Source organism: Anastrepha ludens, chromosome 2 (genome assembly GCF_028408465.1).
Source record: "Anastrepha ludens isolate Willacy chromosome 2, idAnaLude1.1, whole genome shotgun sequence".
NCBI classification, from domain to species: domain Eukaryota; kingdom Metazoa; phylum Arthropoda; class Insecta; order Diptera; family Tephritidae; genus Anastrepha; species Anastrepha ludens.
This window is the reverse complement of record NC_071498.1, coordinates 143,799,634-143,826,265: the sequence shown is the minus strand read 5'-3', so window position 1 is coordinate 143,826,265 and position 26,632 is coordinate 143,799,634. Positions and strand designations below refer to the sequence as shown.

The window sequence follows — 26,632 nt, the reverse complement described above, 5'->3', positions numbered from 1 at the left end:
GTTTTTTTTTTGTTTGGTCTTGAGTGTCGTCTACGCTGGTTAAGGTTTAATATACATATAAAACATTTATGTATGCACATCTACATAAATATAAAAGTATTTGGGTGTTTGAGTTCTTTCGCGCCTCGCAAATATATGTACAAACATACCGAAGAACAACAACAATAGAAAAATGCTTCCTCTTGAGCTTGTCAATTTTAAAAATTTTAGTTCAGTAATCGTCGAGATTTTGACCGCAACGGTTTGCTATCCTCCCATCCTAATCCACTTGGCGGCGCAGTGATTATTTTGTTTGCTTAATGCCGCCGTTGTCAACTTCGCCCGACAAGTGTCCCCAGTGATAAGTGAAGAAGCCCTGTGTACTATTTGCATTGTGTCCAAATATCATTTGTAGCAGAGTGTGTGACTTGAATTGTTTGCTGTTGAATACTGAAAATTTATTCAATAGACCCACAGGATAGCCCTCGAAAAGCGCAAAATGCAGACGGAAGTGGTTTTTGCCATAGGTAAATAAATATTAGTTTTTCAGCTGAGATAAAAAATTTTGTACATAGGCATTGAATTAAGTTTTGTGATAAGTAGCTTGCCACTGTTTATTATGAGCAACAAGCGAATGCATGCAACATATGTACATGCATACATACATACATACATAAGTAGGCAATCATGCAACAAATTAGTTGATTAATACAAGTGAATCAGTAGCAACCAGAACGAGCTCGTTGCTTCATTAAATGTTAAGCGGTTGTTGCATAAAAGTTAAATGCTGGTCGTTAAATGTTAAAAAAGTTAAATGCCTCTTGGTTGCTTAATGCAAATACAGTCAAACTTCTATAACTCGAATCAGCATTATCCAATGAAAATGTTGGACTTATGGGGTTAATTGTAGACAGAGGCCTGGAAAATTTAAAAAAATGATTTTTTACTGGTCAGTTGCTTTATTTTACAAAAATAAAAACATAGCATTAATACAACATGTTTCGACTTGACTTTAGCAAAATCAAAAAAAACTAACAATTGAAAAAGTTATCGCTCTTTGTGTGGAGCCCGTTTCTCCAGAAGTCCCGTGCGGTGATCTTCACAAGTCCTTGGGGACTCATCTAAAATGAACCGGACAAGAGAAATTCGTTTTATTAATAGATAATCTTGTCCCTGATCGAAGCTTTTCTTTTCGAAATTAACAATATGGCGGCCTTAGGAAATATTTTTCAGATTTTCGAGAAAAAACCAACAATTTATTGTTAAAAAAACGAAATTTTTGAAAAAAAAATCCTTTGATCAGGCATGAGTTTTTTGTTTTTCAAAAAGCAGTAAAAATTTTATTGAAATCTACTAAGCGGTTTTTAAGTTGCACTGATCACCAGTTCAAAAAACATAGTTTTGAGAAAAACGCATTAAAAGTTTTGCTATCGATTTATGTAGAGTTATTTTTTTTATTTTTTTTATATAAAAGAGTAACAGTTATTAATAACTATTCCACTTACGAAATGAGCAGTGGCTGCCAGGGCCTTCGGCTTATTGTATCTTAAGCTAGAGTAATAATATAGGTAAGCAGCTATACAAGAGGATGGGAGAGGGTAGTTGAGGTAGTATTCGAAGATTACTGGGTAGTGTGTGTTTGATCGGAGTATAATTTTATATATAGTTTTTGCAAAGAGTTAAAGTTTTACGAGGGGTGCCTTTTATATGTCGGGATTAGAGAACAAAAACAAGTTTTAATCATCGAAAATCACTTTATTGTTTTTCAAAATATTCTCCATGAAGATCTATACACTTTTGCATGCGTTTGAACCAATTGTCGAAGCACTTTTGCCACTCTGAGGTACCTCCAAAACATGCATTCTGAATGCCGCAACCGCTTCTTCAGGTGTCGAAAAACGTTGAGAGCTCAACGAGGTTTGTTTTTTACGTATGGAAATAAAAAGAAGTCGTTCGGTGCCACTATACGGCGGATGACCCATTAATTAGATGTTTTGGGTGCTCAAAAATGCAGTTGTTTGAGCCGATGTGTGAGAGCTCGCATTGTCCTGGTGAAGAGTGATCCGTCTTTGGCGATTGGTTTTCCTAATTTCTTGGAAGACAACTGGCAAACAAATGGTTGTGTACCACTCAGAATTTACTGTTCTGCGTTGTTCTAGTGGTACGGTTGCGACATGCCCAGTTTTTCCGAAAAAACAGGCGACCATTTGCTTGGAAGTGCTTCGTGCGCGAACAACTTTTGTTGGATTTGGCTCATCTTGAAACACCCATACGAGCCTTTTTTTGAGCGATTGACAAATTGTGTGGGATCCAACGCGAACAAATTTTTTTGACAGTCAAATGTTTATGCAATATTGAATGTATGCTGGTTCCATTATTGCCTAAGATTGTCTCAATCTCACGATAGGTCACATGACGATCTTGGAATATCAGTTCGCGCACAGCATCACGTCGAAAGTTGTAAAAAATAATCGCACGAAAATGTTCACGATTTAATTCCATTTTTGGACCGAGATGAATCTTTTAAGTTACTGTAAACAACACAAATAGCGCTGGTATTTCAAAATGTTCTGAGTACGTAAAAGCCAAAAAATATCAAACTTTGCGATACAGCTGTCAGTTGCCAGATTGCAACACCAGGGTTGCCAAATCCCGAATTTAGTTAGTTTAAAAATTTACAAATTAAGTTAATGCTATTGTCATCTGTGTTCTTGAGTAGGTTCGAAAGTTCAAGGCAAGGATGAATTGCATTTCTGGTGTATTCCAATCCTGGGCAGGTATCGAGGAGATGTGTTGTCGTGTAGACGTCTGAGTTGCAAAAAGGGCAGTCTGGTTTGACAGTGCCGTTTAGGATGTGAATATGGCTGGCTATAGTGTGACCGATTCGAAAGCGTGTAAATATCTTTAGGTTCTGAGAAGACATGTGTGTAGGATATGTGGGCTTGATGCCAGTATAATTGTACTTTTTGTACTGGTGTTGGTTATTTATCCATTGAATATTATACGTGTCCGGAAGAGATTTTAGTGTAATTTTCCGAATATCTTTGATAGTAAAATGTGCACTGGAGTGAAGGGGTTCTTGGGCGGCTTCTTTGGCTTTGGTATCAGCGCGCTCGTTGCCTTGTATTTCGGCATGACCCGGAACCCATATGATCCTTATGGAATTTTTATTTGATAAGATATTATTTCGGATTTCGGTGATTATTGGAGTTTCGTTAGAATGGTTCAATGGGCGCTCTGTCCATTATAGATTTACTATCGCTGCAAATAATGAATTTGCCGCCTTTGTCGGAGGTATCAACTACCGCGTCAAGTAATGCAGCTGCTTCCGCTATGAATACTGAGCAGTAGGGAGGTAAAGCACCGACTGGTGTCAGTTTTAGATCCATCTTTATAAATGAACTCCCATTCGTTTTTTAAAGTGGCAACGATATCATTGAATTGTTGGACGTATTCATTAGAGGAGGTGGACTCTTTGGGAAATTTTAGCAAATCCGCGATAAAAACAGTTTTTGGATTCAAGCCCGGTGGGAAAACTAGCATTGATGACAAAATTGCGTCTGATGTGAGATTAAGTTTGTGCATTAGTTCAACACAACGCACAGTGCGGCCGATTCCCGAAAAGCTGGCCAAAACTCAAAAAATTAAGTAATTGATTCAAAATTTCTTACTCGGGGGTTGTCGGGGTCGCTAATTACGAATTTGATCTTAAAATTTTGAAAATCCACCCCCTTCCACCCCTATTGGCCACCCCCTCACGTGAAATAGCGTATATTCAAGAACATAATCAAGATGCATGTAAATTTATATGTTTTCGGGGTCGCAAGGTAGCAAGTGGTAGCAGCTGAATCTTGTTTTATTCAGTAACCATTACTTTTTTGAGTAACCTTTAATAGGTTTCAAAGCAGCATATGACGGCGTTGTATTACTATACAGTTTGAAAACTCAAATTTTATTAAAAAAATTGCAAAAAATGTATCTACGTATTGCTGCAGCTAAAAATTTTGTGTCGAGGTATTGATATGCACTAAAGATTTCTCGTATTTTACTAACCTTCCGAAGAAGATTCCATTTGGTTTTGTTCAATTTACTCCATTACAAAATCTTTCAAATGTGTACAACTTTCACTATTCATCGACAGTAATACGATGCTCAAACGAAGGCCGCGTTGCGACTGAAAATACAGAGGATACTTAGGGTACAGGACGTTGCTATGAACGGTTTTCACTACTCAAGGCATTACTGTAGCCAACCCAAAGACAAAAAAACTCTATCTAGAAACTTTTTTTTTCGACTTTTGGCCAGCTTTTTGGGAATCGGCCGCACTGTGCAACGTTGTGTGGTGAACGGGTTGCGGCTATTTTTATGCTGTTGCTTCGCTGAGTTTACCAGTCTAAGTAATATTTTATTTCTGCAGTGAAGAAGCTTGGGTAGGAGCGTTATTGTGTTGAGCTTGACTCTTTGGGATATATCTGGTAATCTTGCTTCTGCAAGAACTGCTTTTGTTGGTGATGTTGGAAACGCGCGGATACTTCTAGCTGCCGCATGGTAAGGAGCATTTAATAGTTTGATTTTTCTTTGGCACCATGTAGAGTTATAGTACGAATTATTTAATTACATACTTACACTGTGTCATCTATTCCTGGGCCATATAATAGTTCTTCAGCCGTCATAGCAGCTTCCAAAATAGCGATTCGCTGTTGCCTACGTAGCATTCTACCTTCTCGACTGTTATCGTTAGCGCGCTTATCTGCCACTTTCATATGTGCAGCATCCAGCTGCTTGCTCTGGAACCCTCCGGGGTGCCCGAGCGATTTTTGTTAGTTGCCGAATAACTCGAAAAGTATTTATTGGATTCGCTTCAAATTTTCACACAATATTTTTAAGATATTATACTTTAAGACAGTGCTAAAAAATTTTTGAGAATTCTGACTACCTTATGGAGATTTGGAGTTAAAGTATATTGAATTTTTTTTTCAAGAATCTGCATTTACCTAAGTTGCATCTTAAATAATAAAAAAATAAATAATTGGCGCGTACACTTCTGTTAGGTGTTTGGCCGAGCTCCTCCTCCTATTTGTGGTGTGCGTCTTGATGTTGTTCCACAAATGGAGGGACCTACAGTTTCAAGCCGACTCCGAACGGCAGATATTTTTATGAGGAGCTTTTTCATGGCAGAAAGACACTCGGAGGTTTGCCATTGCCTGCCGAGGGGCGACCGCTATTAGAAAAATGTTTTTATTAACTTTGCTTTAACCGAGATTCGAACCAACGACATCTCTGTGAATTCCGAATGGTAATCACGCACCAACCCATTCGGCTACGGTGGAATATTTATTAATGCAAAGTACCTGTTTCGGTTTCAATAAACTAAAATAACTAGTAACTGAAGGCCTACTTTTCTTTTGAAGTTTTCAGTAAGAAGGAATGCTAACTTGTTTACAGCCTTCTGTGGTGTTTCTTGTTTTTTAATGGGATGACGCCCGTGAAGCGAAAATTCTTATTAGCACACTACTATACCGGCATAGTAGTATGCACGGTTTGTTGGCTCTCCCCGCGGAACTGCCAAAAAGGTATTACCTCACAAATTGTGAAACCAATTACGATCTGGTATTACATTAAAGAGATCTTATATTCCTACGTGCATTTGCGTTGCAAGTACGAAATCGCAACCACAAAGCTGAAATGTAGGTCACAACTTAATATATTTGCTAAAGGCATTTCTGCGCCGCATAACTGGAAATTGTTCCGAAGCCTTAACTGAAGTTTGATATTTATGTCTCTTAGTAACATTTATTATTATGAAATAATTTTTGGTTAGTTATTAGGAAAAATATATACAAACTATCCGTCGCATGATGTTTTTTTTTTTTTTGGTGTGTGAGGTAGGGTCCAAAATGCTTTCGCACTTACAGCGTCCGTCGTAAACTGCGTCGTGTGGTGTGGTCACTTAAACAATCCCTCCTCTCCTTCTGGGGAGACACCCGAACTGCTTTTTATATTACTTCGGTTACTTCGGGAGTGCCCAGAATGGCATCCATAAAGGGCCAATTCTATTCACCCACGTCTGGGTCCACCATATTTGTAGCCAGCTTTCATGCTATAGGCTCGTCTTCTTGCGTCTCTATCTGTGCGGCTCCGCTTTGTTGCATTGTGTCGAGGTCAATCTTCTTTCGCTCGCATTCGAGCATTTTGCTGATTATGTTGCTCGGTGCGATGTCGCCAATCTGCTCCCTCAGAGCATTTCTTTCCGCGAGCCATCTGTTACAACTGAAAAACGTGAGTTCAGCGTCATCGCTCGGCGTTTCGCAGTACATGCACTTGGAATCGGTTACCTTGCCCATACGGTATAGGTAGCTCAGGAAGGATCCGTGGCCGGGAGGAACTGAGTTAAGAAGTTGTTCACTTCCTCGAAGTTCCTTTGGATCCATTAGCCTCGCAACGACTTGAACGGCCGAGTTCGCACTCTTTAATGGCCACTTCTTAGCATAAAAACCAAGGGTACCAATCAAAGTTAAGCATAGAGCATATCATGAACACGCCCATATTTTTTGGCGAGGCTAACTTAAAAATGTTTGGCTCCGACGGCATGTCTAGCGTTTGGTGAAAGAAAACTTAGTGTTTATTGAAGGTACAACTCAATGATAACTATGAGCCAGGCTCTGCTTAAGGCAAAAGGATATTACACAAAATACTAAATATATTCTTAGCCCTAGCACTGATTTTTGAAATTATTTAAGAAAAATATTAACTGTGTCAAATAAACTGTGATCTGATATATAGCATATTTTTAGTTTTTTTTTTTAGTATTTTTAGTTTTCAATGCTTTTGTGAAAAAATATAAATACGTCCCTTAATTGTATGAAATTTTTCACTCTATAAAATGATTTTTTAATTTAGTCAATATTCCTTTTCGTTTAGAAAATATGGTGATTTGAATTTCGCAGCGGGTACTGTATCAAATAACCTGTACTGCATACGGTCTGAAGCGAATTTGTACAAGAGCTTTCGTATTTATCTTCGAGTACAGAAAATTTGACATGTTTGCTTAGAACCAACACTTAAACAACGAAGGCTCAAAGGTAAATCATTAGGTTGAGGCTGGAGTTCTTCTGACTCCCTTGAGCTGACCTTAATCATTCCGCTTGCTTGGTATTGTGGGTGTTTCCAGAGCGAAGTATTTGCGATTACCTAAATCTATTGTTTTTTAGACCATCGTAAGTCACAGCACCTTTGGTTGCCATTTTGGGTCTGCCGTTTTTTATAGCCAAATCGGAATTGATTAACACGAGTCACTCCCTGACAAAAAAATGTCTATTTGGTTCAACATTAAAAAATCAAATGTAAGCAATAAAGATCAGACAAGATCAGTACAAAATTAAAAAAAATATTAATTGTGCCTCACGTTTTCCACACAAAATGGAGCGTTGAAGAGAACCAGGTCGCGAATGGCGTATGGTCACTGAGTTCAGAACTACAAATTATACTTTTTGAATGTAGCCTTTAGAGAATCCATAAGCGAAACAGGAACTGGATGTTGAGTGACTTGTCGTTGTTCCCACTAGGCATAGATCTGTTTCTACTGGGCCTAGATCTAGTGGCAGCCAAACTAGAATACTAAGTATGGCTTACAACAACTACTGCTGAAGCTGCGGGAATAGGAGTGTACACGAGAGAGTGGAGTACCTTCTATAAAGTTTTCTAGCTTCAAACAGACGGCCACTCAGGATTCTTATGAGAATAATTCATAATAATTATTTTTTTTCAAAAACAACTTCTACAACATTTCCAACTTTATCAATTACTGCTTAGTTTCAACAGAGTCATCTAGGCCCTATGAGAGCAAAACGGCACCTAAATATTTGCTGTTTGAGGATTAAGAAAATACGCAATTGGTACTCCGTAAAATCACTATTGAAACTGAACCTGAACGCAAATAAGTAGTCAACATTACTACCTCCACGTTTGCGGTGAGCTTCATGAAACAATAAGGCAATAACGACCTTTGATTTTAAATATGTGCTCCTTGTTTTTAAGATAAGCTGACCTTAATTAAACCAGGCATGGGAAGGTTTTCCTTCTAAGTTCTCACAGCGCAAAATAAGCTAACTTTTGCCAGCTCTACCAATAGTGGGTTCCACAATGGTTTACATGGATATGAACACATAGCAGGAGTGTCAGTTCGAACAATCCTTGCCGTAGTCAACAGATATAGATCCATAAACCCTTCAAAGGACTTTACTCGCAAACATTTCGTGAGTTGCATCAGATTCTGCTGTTCTAAAGAGGGAATACGCTGAGGAAGATTAAAGTGATTTTTATTATTTTTTTGTGCGGCATTTTTATCAATAATTAAAAACACAGAGACGCTTTAAGGTCTTAATTTTAAGTTTTCTCGAAGTGTTAAGTCCGTAAATTTGAAGTCATCAGTTATCTTCTAACTCAGACTCTTTGCCTTCCACTTCACAATAAGTCACCTTACAAGGGAATAATGTGTTGAAGGTCAGTTTCTTAAGGATATCAGCAGTATCGAAGGAAGCTAAATGCCAGATGAGCTTACACAACCTGGGCTAAAGGTGAATCTGAGTGTATTTTATTACGTTTAGGAATGGGGCTTATTGAGTAGTTTTCTGTGTACTATGACGATCTGTGGCAGATACGGATATTACAGAGATTGTAGGGAAAATTAGAAGAGTAATATGCGGAGGGTATGTGAGGTATGTCGGAAGTTTTCTTAGTGACCACTTTGCGAATCTAGGAAGATTCTGTGATTCAGTCTGTGTCAGAAAAACGGAACTGCGAAAAAGCCACGCTCGGAAAAGTCATGAAAATTTATGTACAATTTATTCCACTGATTCCACATCACAACAAACTTTTTTGATTTTTTAACTAGTTTTTCAGGCACGGCGGAAGATAATTTCGGCCCTTTCGAATGCGTGCATAAAAATACCGCCTCGAAATGCTTCGCGCACTTCTCACTCATTTTTGTTTGCTTGCGTTTACGGGAAAGTTTCAAACGACACTAAACTTAGTTAACACTGGCGTCGTAGCCCTTGAGTGCGACGATTTTGCAGCAAAAAGCAGAACGAAATATATTTTGAGGTTACAAGAAAAAAACCAACTCTTTTCTTCTGATACAGACTGTAAATAGCTTAAATGGAGTGCATGGCACGATAAAAGCGTTGGCGATTTTAGCAAGTTCAACAATCGGTTCTTCCTCGTGCTAAGCGGCGCTAATCGGACACACCAAGTGAAGCTAATTTCTTCTTCGTCTGATCTTACCAACGCAAAGGATGTCTCCTCCTCTTTCTACGCTACCATCAACATGTGCCCCATCTAATACTTTCATGGACTCCTCATCGGATATTGCCATCGTCCAGGCTTCTACGGTAGGACAGGCATGATAAGAGCCTTACAGAGTATTAGTTTTGTTCATCGAGAGAGGACTTTACAATTGCTTACGTAGTCCACAGTAGCACTTGTTGGCAAGAGAGACTCAACGTTGGATTTCGAGGCTGAAATTATTATCGGTGTTAATGCTGCTTCGCAAACAAATGAAGTGGCTTACTACTGCGTTGTTTACTACCACTCTATTTTTCGTAATTTTTTATTCTCACCCTAGCCTCAAAAATTGTTGCATTCCAAATATTCAAAAGAGTTGCATAATGTTTCACCAAAATGCATATGTATGTGTGCGCATGTGTGTTTGCATCTTCTCTGTGCAGTTGTGAAATTTTACTGCAAAACATTAAATTTACCTAAGTGTATATGTTTGTGTATATGTGAATATGTACGTATTGTATAGTCTGCCACAAGAAATTCAATTTTCTCATAAGAAATTACAGGCGCGCTAAATAATTTTTATGTTCAACCTAATACCAATTTTCGGATAAAAAATTTAACAGACAAAAACAATAAAATAAACGGGAAAGAAAGCAGAAAGTTATATAATACCCATACATGCACGTAGAAATCACTTTTCGTAAAATTATTACAATGGGTACTTTAAAAAGTTTGGCAACAAATTTGAGCACAATTGAGAATTTGTATGGAATTTTATTTAATTAAATCTATGGCATTTGGTTGAACGATCTTTTGTCGGTTTGTACAGATTCCATCATTCAAAGATTGTAGAGCATCTTGATTGCAAGGCAAGAAACAGATTCAAGTATATTTTGGAGACACTTAATTAATTCAACTTTACTCCCTTGTGAGAGTTTTGCAGCGAGATTGAGCTAAGAGTGCAAGCCCAAGACTCAAAAAAGCCTAGTCCTTACACGGTCACAATATGCATCACGTTTATAATTGAAATTCTTCTTCAGAAGTAGAAAGCTCAATCCTCCTTCACTGAGAGAAAAACTGTGAGCTCCATAACCATCTAGCGAATAAAAGCGAAAACAACTGTTGAAGAAACGCAAACCAAAAAGTGTATTTGAATTTTCTCAAATTACACAAAATTTTTAGTTCAATCGCCGCATGAAACGAAGTAGGACTTGCGGAATCCAGTTGCTATACCAGAGAGTATACAACTGTATGCAAATCCGTAATGTAACATATCCATAAAACGTTAATGTTGAAATCTAGGAAATAATTTTTTCTGTATGGACCGTTACATTAAAAATGTTTTTAACCGGGTCCGAAATCCATTGCGACCATGAAACTCCAAACGCTAATAAAGAGTTGTTTCCAATAGCGTTCGCTCCTCGGCAGGCAATGAGTGCTCCGAGTGCTTTTCTTCTTCTTCATCTTTATTGTAGGACTAGGTCCCGTGTTTTCAACCAAACAAACTTACAATATGTTATTGTTTTTTTAAATTCAAATATATTTATTGCCTTATTCGGATCGGGATCCAGACGGCCGGACACTCGTGCTAACTCTATGGTGATCTTCCTGAAGGTCGTGATGTTTTAAGTTGGCCTTTCGTGACAATCTTTACCATCAACTCCGATTCTCTTTACAAGCTGGTTCCATTATTTTCTTGTCTTGCGGCCCCATTTAACTACTAGAAAAAATCCCACATAAAAACCATCTGTCATTCGGAGACGGCATAAAATTGTAGGTCCCTCCATTTGTGGAAAAACATCAAGACGCACACCACAGTTGGAGGATAAGCTCGGTCAAACACTCAATAAAAGCATACATACATATTTGGCGCTTAAACCCTTTTTGGGTGTTTGGCCGAGCTCCTCCTCCTATTTGTGGTGTGCGTCTTGATGTTGTTCTACAAATAAAGGGACCTACAGTTTCAAGCCGATTCCGAACGGCAGATATTTTTTAAGTGGCTAATAAAATTTTAAAGAAAATTGCACAAGTAAAGGGTGATTTTTTAGCTATTAACTTTTTAAATAGTTGGTTTAAACAGCTGACGCAAGTTTCGTGTTTTGTTTCACTATCAAACATCTTCAGTTTGGTCTATTATTTAACAATGAATCGTCTTACAAACAAACAACGCTTGCAAATCATTGAATTTTATTATAAAAATGCATGTTCCGTTAAGAAAGTTTAAGATCCACTTTTTTATCGAAAAATTGTGTTCAGCGACGAAGCTCATTTTTGGATCAATGGGTACGTAAATAAGCAGAATTGTCGATTTTGGAGTGAAGATCAGCCAGAAGAATTGCAAAAGCTACCAATGTATCCAGAAAAGGTCACAGTTTGGTGCGGTTTATGGGCTGGAGGTATCATTGGACCGTACTTCTTCAAAGATGCTGCGAACCGTAACGTAACTGTGAATGGTGAGAGCTAATGTGAAATGATATCCAACTCAAGAGCTTGACTTGCATGACAGGTGGTTTCAGCAAGACGGTGCCACATGCCACACAGCACGCGTAACAATGGACTTGTTGAGAGGCGAGTGCGGTGAACATTTTATTTCACGTTCGGGACCTGTCAATTGGCCACCCAGATCGTGCGATATAACGACTTTAGATTATTTTTTGTGGGGCTATGTTAAAGCTCATGTCTATTCAGACAAGCCTGCTTTAATTAACGCATTGGAAGACAACATTAAAGCATTTATAAGTGAGATACCGGCCGAAACATTGGAAAGAGACGACAAATTGAACTAAGCGGATGGACCATTTGAAGCGCAGTCGCGGTTAACATTTGCATGAAATAGTCTTCAAACATTAAATTATATGGACTGTACTGTCGATTTAAATAAATTTTTCATGCATTTTTCTGAATTTTACGTGTGTTTCTTTGAAAAACTTTCCTATAGCTCTTAAAAAATCACCCTTTATATGGAATGCAATTTCATAAAACGGCCTATGTGCGCTGGCGAAATTGTCAGGATCGATCTTAACCTAATCTAACTCATGTGAAATGGCAGAGACACAGTCGTCTGGTCTCTCCATCTACAATGCGCAATTCGGAGGTATTTTAGGAAATTTTGTTCTTGACTGCACATAATGCTGTGAATACCGAATACAGCAAGAGCGTTATTCATGGCAGATCCCCCTCTTGCCAGTTCATCTGCTTTTTCGTTACTTTCAATGTTCCGATGTCCCGGGACACAGATTAAGGTAACTTTATGGTTTTCACTCAAGGTGTTAAGACTATTCCTACTTTGTTCCACCACTTTAGAAGTTGTTGTAGCCGAATCCAGTGCCAGGATTGCAGCTTGGCTATACGAAAGAATAGCGATATTGCTCTTAAAAGAGCACTCCTGTATTAGGGAGACGCACAGATTTTTCAATCTTAAGTCTATGAGATTATATACCAGCTCCAACACCACAATCCATTTTACTGCCATCTAAATAGACTGTAGTGTCGAAGTTGTTTAGTGAGAATCCCTTATTTCGTTCCTTCTTAGATGGAAAGAAAGTGACAAAATTCATATTGAAAGTTACCGGTGGGATGATATTATCAGTCCTCTCCGAGGTTAACTAAGACTAACAATAATAGACTTGCATGACTGAAGTTTTTATTTTCAAGCGACCCGCTTCGTTTAACCTAAATGCAATCATGGTTGCGATCATCTTTATATGTAGGCATATTAAAATAACGTGTGTCAGTGCATTGAGAGCCTCCCTAGGACATGATCTGATTGCCGAGTGATTTGGTATTGTACTCTCTCCCTACAGCTTTCACCGAACTTCCGCACAATACGATAAAATAGGTCGTATAACCGCCTTATGCAGCCATAGTGTATGCTTAGGTTGAATTTCTGCTTTCCTTACCCGTTCTTCGACGTTTCATTTCCAGCTAAGTTTGGAGTCCAGAATTACCCCTAACTACTTTGCACTGGGTGAAAGTGAAAGAGTTTGTCGATACTTACTCAGTAATGAAGTATCCTAGACGGCTAGCACATATTTAATGGGTCATATTTGCTTCTTAATTTAGCATAGCCAAATTCTATCAATGATATTTACACTGTTTGTGCGTGACTTCGTGACAGTAGTTCCAGGGTTCAAAGGTACTGCTAATATACATACATACATACTTATGTGGTGAAAAATTAAGACATGTTTGAATAAGTGTACTTCTAGAAACCATCGCTCTTCGGTACGTTAAGGCAAAACTCCTAGTGTATTTCTGCTATAAACAAGATTTCCATAAAAAACTTAATTTATGGCTTTGAAGGGCGGGCAAGTTACTAAGACTTGAACTAAAAATTAATGTTTTGGAATATGTTGTTTATTTTTATTTTATTTCTTTTTTCTTTATCATCTCCCTTGACTGATTTAAAGAAAAAATATGTTTTTCGACCAATCTTACGGGTACAATTTAATTATTAAGCATTATTTCATTTTTTTTCTAAAATGCCTAATCAGTGCACGATTTATCGTACAGTCGTACATTTTCTACTATCGATAACTGTCATGATTATCATAATAAGTCTTGTTTAACACTGTCACTTATTTAAATGACTTGTACAAAGGGGACATAATGATAAGATATCAATTTGCAAAAATATTGACAATACTCACAATAATATTCACAAGTCACCACCAGATATACTCGTAAAGCCCGCGACAAAAATATAGCAACTCTACAGTTTTAACTTTTTATTTTGTTTATATATAAATATATACATTTTTTTGTTAAATTATTATTTTTATTTAAATAATTTTTTTATAAAAACATAGTTCATTATTAAAAAAGGCCAATCAAAATTGAAAACTATGTACAAGATTTATAAAAATTTGACAGAGTTTCGTGAACATTTCTTCATTATTTTAGGATCAAATGCTGCTATTCAGCAAATTTATATAATACAAAAATACTAAAACAAAATATATTTTTAAAAAGTTATTATTAATTCTCGATAGAGTTTAATGACCAGCACTCGTGCCATCGCTTGAGGTTGCTTTGCTGTCAGTGGTTTTCTCATTATCGTGGGTTTGGCTAGTCGATGGTCAGGCATGGCACGTAGTTTTCAGTCAAAAAAGAACGCGATGCTCACGGTTTTATGGGCTACAACTGTATTTTATACCAAAAATTTTGGCCAGAAGGGCAGACAACTGTCTGACTATTATTTGGCGTTACAAGGCGATTATATGAATAAATTCGTTAAAAAGAAAATATTTATGGGAAAACAACTTGTGGGTTTTGCCCCAGATAACGGACTGTCGCGCAGTGCTTTCATTATACCTGAATTTTTAACCAAGAACGAAACGAATACCCCCCAACAGCCGTCGAATTCACCTAATAAGGTGCACTGAGATTTTTTCTGTTTGATCGAGTCAGAGGGAACGAGCTTTAACAGCCGAAAGGAATTAATGAAAAATATGAAGATGGCGATAGCTATCAATATACCGAAAATAGAGTTCCACAAATGTTTCCAGAGGTGGATCAAAAGCTGACATAAATGCGTTGCAGTTGAAGGGAAGTACATACTTTGATGGCGATAATATCACTTTTGAGGAATATATTTGAGATTTCAATTTTCTGAACATATATGCAAATTTTAGCAGTTCTCCTCATATTTGACGTATCCATTGTACATTCCATCGTCGAAACATGACGGAGAGTGACTTGTTGCTATTGTCGTTTTGAGGTTTCTAGAATTTTTCATTGTTTTTATTGTTTTGAGTTTTCCTTCTAGATGCTTTGGAATATTTCTAGGAAGAATTTTAGTAGAAGGGGACATCATAAAGGTCGGTGAGAGTGGTTCGTCTGTATCTACGGTAGAAATAATACAAAGGTAGCCACTGACGAGAACTGTTATCCTGTTCTTAACCTCACATCCCCATTTACATTGAGCTACCGCATGCGAACTGTCAACTTCATGACATGCGGCACAATTATCGTAGATACATTTTTTACATTGGCATTTCAGCGCATAACTTTTCATTAAAAAAAGGTTCCGTAAAAAGCACCTTTTGCATCTTCGAGCAAAAGGAAAACATTTATTAAACGAAAAACACGAAAAATGTTTAATAAGCGAATCGGACTAGAAGAAACACTACGTTTTTAAATCTCTTTTTGATTTGTTAATGTTGCCAGAACAAAGATTGCATTAAAATGAAATAATAACTGCCAAAACACTGCAATTCATTGCATGCAATAAACCTTATGCCATAAATTCTGCGATTTATCGCATGAGGACTGGGAAGAATGGTCTCCATTTGCATTATATCGCATGAAATTATTTGCTATCCGCAGATAGGAGATAATTAATTTCTTAAAATCTGCTGATTTGCCGACGTAATAATCATATTGAACACATATTTGAACACATTTTATTGTTGTATTCTCTTTCCTGTTTATTTATTGCTTCATCACAGCCAGAATTACTCGCACAGTTGCCGTACTCTTGTACTCTATCCTTTTTGGTCTGCAGCAGGCGTACTGCTGAAGTGGCTATTAGTCATGATGAAAAGAGTTATGAGATGACGCCTATTGTGGTACCGTTACTTTGCTCTCAGCAAATTTGACAATGAGTGACGTCGTATTAGCACCAGTATGGCCAGATTACCATTTTCGAAACTTGATTTAGCCTTTTCTTTGTTATTTAGTCTCGGAGTTTTAGTTCTTTCTTCATGACATTTTTCTGTTCTAATTAGAATGTAAAGTTTATAATTTTGTAAAATGTATATACATTTTTAAAAAATTAGTTCAATAACTCATTCAGTTTTATTTAGCTTTACTTCTTTTTAATATCTAGTCGCATTGTCCGCGATTGCGCTTATTGTTGGTGTTGTTCTCCTTTCAGCAGTCAAATCCCTCTCTCGCTACTGCAGTGTTGCCCAGCTTTGTATATAAAAACGCACTAAAATGCCCATTTAAAGAAAATAAAATACCAAATTTTTATTAAAGGACTTTGTATGCGTGACAAATTGTCTTTAAAATGTGTGGTTTTTTTAAATAAATGTGTAATGGTTATGTACAATTTAATTTATGAGTTTTTTGTTAAGAGAGCGATTTTTTTTGCTATATTTCAGGTTATGTAACAAGATAAGGTACTCTTTTTGTAAAAATGTCGTTATGGTTTCTTCAGTATTTGCTGCTATTTGTTGCATATTTTTACTATGAATACACCTCTTGATGCCCTATGCCCCACTAAGGATTGTGGAGCGGACGAAACGATTACACCTCTATGGTTTTAATTCGCATTCAGTAAATTCAAACGCTTTTTAAAATGTGTTAAAAGATTTTCAATGTTAAGAAGAGTTGAGAGAAGAAGACTTCATATTCTAACATAACCTTAAAAGGAACGAAAAATTAAATTTTCACTTTCAAAATATCAAATTTTATAGGAATCAACAAATTTTCATAAACACTAAAATCTTCTCAGAGTGACCTTGTTTGACCTTCTTTTGTTTAATAATACAGTAAGTTAACTTACAGTTTCGGTAGCTTTAAATTAAAAAAAAGGAACAAACACCAAACTTAGAAATTTTTACATTTTGGGATGAAAAAAGCACTACATTTATTGCGAAGAGCCAATGGTTGGCAACACTGCACAACTCAGCTAGTGCCACGTTCCGCACTCTCTGATGGGCGCAATCTTGTTTCCATCATTCTTGGCTTTTAGTGATATGATTGGTGAAGTGATCTGATTTTTTTTTTGCTTGGCGGTGAAGTTGGTTAAAAATGCTTTCGCACCACATAGTAAGCGTTGCTACTACGTGTGTGCTGATTCCACTAAAAATATCCCTTCTCTTATGTGCCTGATTGGATTGTGTTGCCTTGCCGTTGGTTTGGTAACTTAGTGAAGCGCTTGATTGTCTATGCTTGATCATTTTCAACTGTTGTGGCTCGTGCAGTATTTGTTGTAGAACAGAAAGTTTCAGCATAGGTTACATCATTGTTGTTGTACATTTTTGTAGCTGCGTTGTGGTCAACCTTTCAATTCTCTTTATCGCCTGTAGCTCGTTTTGTTGAAAAAATACTACACATTCTTTGTCAAAGGCATTGTGGTTGCATTATTCAAATTTACTGTCGCTCAGGAGAGTCGTTAATATGTCAATTTATTATCAGGCACACGCGTGTGCACTGCGTGAAAGTTCAAGAGAATTAGAAAAACCATTAATCTCTTTTTATTAGTGAATCTACGGTACGAGAAGACAAAAAGTAAAAATAAACGCTTAATTTTTTTTTAAATGCCGGCATTTAATACAGCAGATCTATAAATATAAATAACTCGGCTATCGATAGTCTACAAAAATAACAAAGAGCGCGTTAAAAATTTTAATTTTAGATAAAAATGAAGTGAGGAACTCGCCCCCCTGTTTTAAAGGTCAAAGTGGAATTGAGCGGAAAATGTTTTCCTGTTTGTTTTTTGGAAAATTTTGTGTGTGCATAAATACATATGTATGTATGTAAATACACACATATCAGAATAGGGCGCGTGTCATTCAGCCGATTTCGCACGACAATGAAAATTTATTTAATTTAATTACCGCTGAAAATTTGCGCGACTGCTAATTGGCCTGTAACGAGTGGATTGTGGCAGCAACAAGAACTATTACGGGTATACATACACACATATGTGTATATGTGTATTGGTATGTACTCTCATACACATAGAGGAATACCATCAAATGCGTAAATTAATGAGGTAGAGAGTATATACGTATTTTTGTATTCGGGTGATAAATAAGTACTCCTACTTACATACATACATATGGTACATACATATATACCAATTCGAACTTGATCGTATCTCATCTTTACTCCCATTGAGTTACTATGATTTACAGCTTTTAATTTTAAGTACCTATATCCTCTACGAAGTGCTGATTACCATCAGTGACTGCAAACTAATAGAAAACGATTTACTGCCCACCGTTAATCAATATATAATAAGTATGTATTCGTCGCATTCATGTCCGTTTGTCGATTTGTAGCGCAACAAAGGCCAGCATTTTTAGTAGTGCAATAGAGCTAACAATCATGGACAGTCAGCTAATATTTTATATTCTTATTGTGTGAATTTTGTGATTTATGTGGAGCCATTCACGGTAAAATTATCACATTAATTGCTTTAATCAGCCCGATACGAATTTATTACAGCTTAACGAAATTAGCGTAATTTTGATTGATTGCATAGGCTGCTTTGGGTGAATTGTAGCTTATCGGCGCGCACGAGAAATGTAGACACTAATAACAACTTAACGTACATACATACATACATACATAGATATGGTGTGAAGCGCCACACGGATGTGGCGACAACAAAGCCAAAGATTAAAAATTCAGTTTATGCAGTTCAGAAAAGGTGTTGTGGTCCCAACTAAAAGTCATTTATAGATGAAGTAAAAAGTTCTGTGCATTTCTCGCTAGACATCTTTCTTGAGCCGCGACGAATGCACTGCGTCGGGTCATGCTACATGGCGATTTAAGAGTCACACTACGCGCCAAGAAATGTTTTTTAGCAGTTTTGTGTTTGAAAGATTCATTTGAAGACTGTTCGGAATCATTTGTATAAAGTTAATTAATGCGCTTTCAGAAGTTTTGGGAATTTGTCAGAAATCCTCTTCTAATTTTGGGTGTGCATCTTGATGTTAATGGAAGGACGGACAGTTTCATGCCGACGAACAGCAGACGGTTTTTTATGAAAAGCTTTTTCATGGCACAAATATACGCGAAGGTTTCCCATTGGCTATCGTGGAGCGATCGCTGTTAGAAATAATCGTTTCAACCAGTTTGGGGTTTCGTGCCCACGCGTGCACTAAAGAATGTTTCTTCTTGATGTTGCGATAACCGAGTTAAGCATACTGCGCCAGTCGTTAGGAAAAGGAAGGCTTCTTCTACGGAAGAGGAAGTCAGTAGAAACGTGAAGAGGAAGTCAGTAGAAGAAGCCTTCCTCTTTCTCTGCTACCACCAGCCGGTACCGCTTTGAAGTCTCTTACAACCTCAATATCATATTACAAAACTGTCAACAGTGACGTGGGTGCCGATAAGCGAGTGTCCCGACTGTGTGTTTGATGACAAGATGTACTTCGTTTTGTCCTCGTTCAGCACCAGAGCCATTCGATTTGCTTGTTTATACAGTTTGGAAAAGGACGATGATATCAATATCAGGTTAAAGTAGTGACCCCACAGAGAGTGACCCTATCTGAAACCTCGTTTAGTATCACACGGCTCAGAGGAGCCCTTCTCAATTCTGAAGGCGCTGCTGGTATTGAGCAGCATCTTGTTGCAAAGGCGTTGGGTTATTATAACTAGTGAAGTTAATTTAATTGTTGAAACAAAGCGAAACAAAGTTGAGAAGTGTTTTTTTCACATAATAAATATAGGCGACTACCGTAGCCGATTGGATTCGTAATATACCTATACTGTTTGAGGTGGAAATTTTAATGGAAAGTTAGATGATAAAGTCATATGAATTATAAATTCCTAAAAAACAAAAAAAAAAAAAAATTAATAACTTTTTACGCCTTCTTGGTTTTTTACGTGCAGAGATAAACAAGAATCATGCCCGCATGCACATTAGGATGACCTTAGATTTTTATATAAAAATACTAATCGCAGAATTGTTTCGTACGCAAAAGTCTTCACCAGTGAGGAATGCTTTTGATTGGCATGCGGTTAGTAGTGACTAAAAGCATAAATACATATACTTTGAGATGAGCTAGCTGTGGATCATAGGAAACGGCCGAGGTCAGCAGAAACTACGACATGTTCACTTATCGGCTTAACCAGTTCGTTATCTATCTTTTTTCCATGTTAGGAAGTGACATTTTTAGGACGGCGATGCCTAACCAAAAAATGCTACTGCCATAAGCTTCTAAAATCACCAGTTTTAAACCATTTAAAATGAAAACACATTAATTCATAATGTTTCAAAATATTCTATTTTATTTTAAAAGTGTAAGCAGAATTTATTTTTTCTTTAAATTAAATGAAACTTCTTTCAGGTCAGTCATTGGTTAAGCATTCAAAAATTGGTTCAAACTTACGCTATAGAAAATCTTAAAAACATTTAAATAAATCCTCTATAAATATTTTATGTCAAGCAATGATAGATTACCAGGTTTGTCCCTCAGCAATCTCAGTTTTTTCGTACGCAATTGGCTGTTATGGCCCAAGAATGATACAGACAGATTGTGCCTTCCGAAATCGCCGTGTCGTAAGAGTCCATCGGCAAACAATCAAAAGGAAGGGAATTCCTTGTTTGTGAAGAAGAACAGTGGGCAACAAGAAATTATACGCATACACACACTTTTTCTTGCCACGGCGTCTTCCGCATAAAAACTGCATTTGGAGGCTTTATATTCATTTGTGCTTTAGCAATTTAACACGCGGCACTTCGTTTTCATTAGGTTGATTAGTTTGAATCTCACAAATCACAATATTAGCAAGCCATTTACTGAATTTTCATAAACATGTAATCTCTCCTCCTTTTGTTTGTTTTGTTCGTTGATTTTGTATTGCGAAGGGAGCTGACGTCAGATTAAAGTAACTGCTGTTGAATGGCGCCACCTTCAGTACTCAATTCGCTTTGGTTATGACCCCCGTTACATCCATGGGGAAACGTTTTTTAGAGGCATGCGCTTTACCAGACCGTTATTCAGCTCTGAGCTCTGACGTCACATGCGATATGCTTATAAAAAACTGGCATTGTGTTGGTGAGATCAACGCAAAAATCAACCAATAACACTTCGTTGCCGTCTGAAACAACGACTGATGGACGAGTGTAAGAATACATCTGTAATGATCGTGCAGAATTCTGCTGCCGAAACTCCCAAGCCACACATTCGCCGATGTTCCCCTCAAAATTCTCTTTTTTTACACTTTTTTTCGCATCCACTTAGCTAATTCTTTAAAATTTGCTGATAGCCGGGAGAACTTTCGAGAACTTTTCTGCAATGGGGTTTTTTTTGGAACATTTATTTTATTAAATTAAGTCTGCTTAAACTTTTTTTTATCTAGCTGACGTTATTCTATGCAAATTGTGTATAATATGGAGGAAAAATTAATCGAGTTAGTACGGAATTATCCAAAATTTCTTACTCGTATATGATTTGTCAGGGTGGTGTTCTTTCGCTCCTACTTTGGCTAGTTGCTATTGATGAAGTTCTGATAATGCTAAATAATGGTGGGGTTAAGGTAGTAGCATACGCCGATGACTTGGTCCTGATGGTATTGGGACCGTTTCTCTCAGTCATGGCTGAGATTTTGGAAAGGCCACTTGTGGCTTCCGAGTCAACTCTGACAAAACGGAGCCGGTGATATTTATCAGAAAATATAAACCTCCACCCTTTCGACTTCCCAAATTAAACAACCACGTTCTCCCGCTCTCATCGGAATTTAAGTATCTTGGAGTGATACCTGACTCCAAACTCCATTGAAAACTACACATTAAAAATCGGGTAAAGAAAGCCAGTTTAGCCTTCTACTCCTGCAAATTCATGTATGGGGAGTCAAGCCACAGGTGGATGTACAACGCGGTGGTTTTGCCAATTTTAACGTATGGTGGGTTTGCCCTAGTTTGGTGGGAAGCTCTTCGGAAGGGCTATAACAACACTAAACTGGAGAGGGTGCAAAGAACTGCATGCATTGACACTCCCGGAGCATGTAAAACTTGCATCAGTGCTGCCCTGAATGTGCTTTTGCATTTACTTCCCATCGACTTTTCCGTTATTTCCATCGCAGCTCAAAGTGCAATCAGGTTAAAGGAGACTGGGCTCTGGAGGCAATCTTTCAAGGGACATGGTAGTATTTTCAAGCAGTTAACACCGTATTTCTTGGAACTTCGTACAGATCTCTCTATCCGTAAACTAGAGTTGTAGGGTGGTGCTAGGGCAATCGGGAGTCGGAGCAGGGTTTTTTGCTAAATCATCCAATTTATCTATCTCCTTTAAACTACCCAACACTGGTTGCGCTTTTCAAGCAGAAGTCTTTGCGATCCTGCAAGCATGTAAAATGCTTAGGGAACGCGTGAGCGAGGGAGATATTATAATTTTCTCCGATGCCTGTTGGAGGTCTCATAATGATATCAAACGGCGCTTTAGTGTTACGAGGGGAGCGCCAGAGTGATACTTCAACCATTTCACAGAAAAGCGAGTTATGCTAAGTAACATTTTTAAAGAAATACGCAACTATTTTAAATCTTTTCTTCACCAAAAACACCGGATATTCTACGGATGTGTGTGAACTGCTATCACAGATCGCTGCTGATTGGAGCTGCTGTGTGTGAATAGAGCTTTATGTTATTTCCGAGAGGGTAGGTGGTTATTTATAGTTAAGAAATATTTGCCATTGCCGGCCGAGGGGCGACGACTTTTACATTGTCCAAAATAAATCATCCAGTTTTTTTTTTTGAATACTTTTTTTTACTAAATTTTGAGTGAAGGAAATCTTTATTTGAACTTTATGTGCTCCATTGCTTCTCTGTTTGTACGTCGCAGTTTTCTGGTTCACAAGTGTCAAATGACGTCGCAATTTGTAAAAATTATAACATCTTCAGGCAAGGTTATTAATTCTGCGTCACCTTATAGAAATTACTTTTTTCTATAATTTGAAATGCCTTACCCAAAATAAGCTTCAAACTCTGTCTAACCGAATGTTAGACACGCACAAACGACTAAACTACAACTGCGGCAATATTTTAAATTTATATTCGGAATATTTTTAAATTGGATTTGAAGAATTTTATATAAAAATCACGTAATACTAATTGAGAAATTTTAAATGAGAATTATAAATTACATACTTACAAATGTTTGTATGTATATAGAAAATTCATCAAAAGACTCTTGACCGTCACATGCCTTAGCCTCAGCCTTTGAAAGAGAAACTGCGAGTTCCAATTAAAAGTATTTTTTAAAGAAATTTCAAATAGTTTTATGTCTAAGACGCAAGTGCTTGCACTTTCTTGAAACTATATAAGCACCATAAAAATTATTCGGAAAATTATAAACAAAATTTGAGTAGCTGCAGATTAATATTCAGTAATATTTTATTGCTTCATTGAACTATGTACAGTGCCGAGCGGAACTGACTGAATGCTAGCCGCATTCATGCATTTTGGATTGCTGTAGAGTAATTTTTCAAAATAATACTACAAAAAAAGTTAAGTGCTCTATTTATTAAGAAACGAAAAGTATTAATTCAAATTTACAAAATATTGAAAAATAAAAAATTTATTATAAAAATAACAAAATATTTAAAAATAAAAAATGTACAATATTATAAAAATAAAAAAAAACAACAATTCCATTTAGTCAATATTGCTCGGCGATAAGTTTTATTATGTAATAATATTTTGCCCACAGGCCTTTAACCTTAATAATGCTTTTTATATGTCTCGGCATGCTTTCTTCCAGTTTTTCAATAGTTGAGTGTGGAAGATCACGCCATTCCTTTTGAACTGTTGACCAAAGTTCGTCGCTCTTCTTTGGGGTCATTTCGTAAGAAGCTTATTTAAGAACAGCCTATTCATTTTCAATCGGGCTGTGCTGGCCATTGCAAGAGCTGGAAGACCTGAGCTTTTATCCACTCTTGAATAATTTTCGCTCTATATTTCGGGCCGCCGTTCTGCTGGAATATAATCTCTTCTATTGGATATGCGCTTAGGTCAACAAAAGCCAACAAATTGGTGATATTCAAGGAGTCTTCTATTTCCATTATCGCGATTATGCGTACCAATGGACCAATATGCCACCACGTGAGGCAGCCCCCACCCGTTTGCTTAATTTGATGCTTTTGAAACTTTTCATGCGGTCGTTGCCAGTAGTACTGCTTGTCATCTGACTGAAAACAGACTATCGCATAGTCTTTTCTAGTCATCAGCACTCCAGTGTTGGTACTTTTTGCTCTTAAGCTCGCTTTCTCGTCAGATTGTCAGATTATTTGTGGGTTTTGTGGCTTGATGGCAGCCTCCAACCTGATTTTGTTCAGCGTTCTGCGTGCTGTCCATTCACTGGCGGACTTTTTAAACTTTTGTGCAGCTTCTTTTGGTGCTTTAGCTACTTGTTGAGTCAATAATTTCTTCATTGATCGCGCATCTCTGTCCGAAAGTAGATTGGGGCGCCGTTTTGTTACCTTTTAACCAAAATGTCAAACTTTTTATTCAAAATTTTGCTAAAAATTAAAAAAGAAAAAAATTAAAAACTTTTAGAAAAATTCTGGACGTGCAGTTTTTCAAGCCTAATGTAACAAAATGCACGCTTGAAGTGACCAGAAATTCTCGTAGAATTTTTAAATTTTTTTTCTCTGAGGAGTTGAGCTTTCAAGATAAAATACAACCGAACGTATTTTATATATTTTTTTAAATTTTTTATTTATATTTTATTTAACCCTTCTGTTACATTCCGGTCATTTCAGGACCTTTTTTGTTGAATTTCATCACATCTGCTAATATTAACAACATTTCACAATTTCCTTTCATGACTTTGTGTATTGACACAACGATGATAACGATGAAGATATAGTACCTGCATTGGAAAATGAAAGCAGTGTGCCTATGTATAATTGCAAGGATAGAGCTATTGAGTGGCCAATGGAACCAGTTAGGCACAATAGTGGCAAGGCCAGAATAGAAAATATAATCCACGGAAGACAGGGAGTTACTGCATAGGCAGTACATCGTATTTCTACTATCAAGAAATCATTCGATCAATGCTTTATGTACCAACTAAAGCAAATTATAATACAATTCAGCAATATAGAGGGCGAAAAAAATTGGAGCTGGATATTAAAAAATAGATGAGATACAACTCGATGCATATTTGGGTATTTTAATTTTAGCAGGTAGTTAAAACAATATAATTTTCCGTATTTATGGCTAAAATGAAGACATAAATATATTTTTTTACGGGAGCATATCGTTCACACGGAGAAAGTATTCGAAGCCTCTGGGATGAAGTGCACGGCCGACCATTATTCCGTGCAACAATGTCACTTGGCAGGTTTCTAGAAATTAATCGTGTTTTGAGGTTCGATGATAGAGTCAATCGAAGGGCTCAAGGAATGAACGACAAACCAGCTCCGATTCTCGATTTGTATGAAAAGTGGGTGGCTAATTTACCGCTACTTTTTGTTCCATACGAAAATATTACAGTAGACGAGCGTTTAATTCCTTTTAGGGGCAGATGCCCCTTTTTTGTTTACATGCCAAGTAAACCAAGCAAATATGGAATGAAAGCATGGGTAGCTGCGGATGTGCGTACAAAATTTTGCCTTAATTTCCAAATGTATTTAGGGAAGGAGTCAGCTTCCGCTCCACCGGAACGGAACCAAGGCCAGCGCGTTGTGTTGGATCTCGTTAGTGGGTATGAAGAGCGGAATATTACAACTGACAACTTTTTTACTACTCGGGATTTGGCACTGGAGTTATTGAAGAAAAGAATTACTTTGGTAGGCACCGTAAGGAGTAATAAACGATTTTTACCGGTTTGTGGTACTAAAGGGGAGTTAAGAAGCCTACCAGTGCTAAGCAGTCGACATTTATTTAATGGATCAGTTACCCTTGTGCAATACATACCCAAAAAATATAAGATGGTGACTGTTTTAAGTACCTTGCACCATGATAAAAGCGTTATGGAAAACCATCTAAAAAAGTTGCCAGATATCATCAATTTCTACAACTCTACAAAATCTGGAGTGGATACTATTGATCAACTTGTAGAAACATATACATGCAAGAGTCAAACTAATCGTTGGCCTGTAGCAATTTTTGCAAACATCGTAGATATCTCAGCGTTGAATGCATTTGTATTATGGACAGAAATTAATCCTTCGTGGAAGGGCATAGACTTTTCCTCGAAAATCTTGGCTTAGACCTTGTTCATGGGGAAATTGAACGCAGAAAAACGCTATCAAGAACTCAACCATCAGCAGATATTGTACGCAATATGAGAGCGGACGCAGAGTAACCAAGCACTTTAGCAGGAACTGTTCCGAAAAAAAGAAAACCTAGTCAGCGAGCCACCTGCGCAGTTTGCCCTAGCTCAATTCGTCGCAAAACATACGAAAGCTGCACGGTTTGCAAAAAACCTGTGTGTCCACAACATCGTTCAACGGTTACGGTTTCAAAAACCTATTGTTTGGAGCATTCAAATTAAAAAAAATGTATCTAATGTATTTAAATATGTATAATCAATAAAACTAATGAATTTTAAAAATTTCTATTAAATTTATAAACTTTTATACTGATATCTAAGCAAAACACAGGTAAGGTCAATTCGTGACCCGAATATCTCATGAGTCAATTTTTTTGAATGTAACAGAAGGGTTAATTTGTTTTAAGTATTTATTT

The 26,632-nt window shown here is 37.1% G+C and overlaps 1 protein-coding gene across 1 annotated transcript in view; it reads left to right on the top strand.

Annotated features, from left to right (window-relative positions):
* Positions 1-207: 207 nt before the first annotated feature.
* The window catches only part of LOC128855483 (carbonic anhydrase 1), a 56,956-nt gene continuing 30,531 nt past the window's right edge, over positions 208-26,632 (top strand). Inside the window, exon 1 of the mRNA XM_054090429.1 lies at positions 208-506. Coding sequence (XP_053946404.1) covers positions 479-506 — 28 coding nt within the window. The 5' untranslated portion in view covers positions 208-478. The remainder of the gene's footprint in view (positions 507-26,632) is intronic.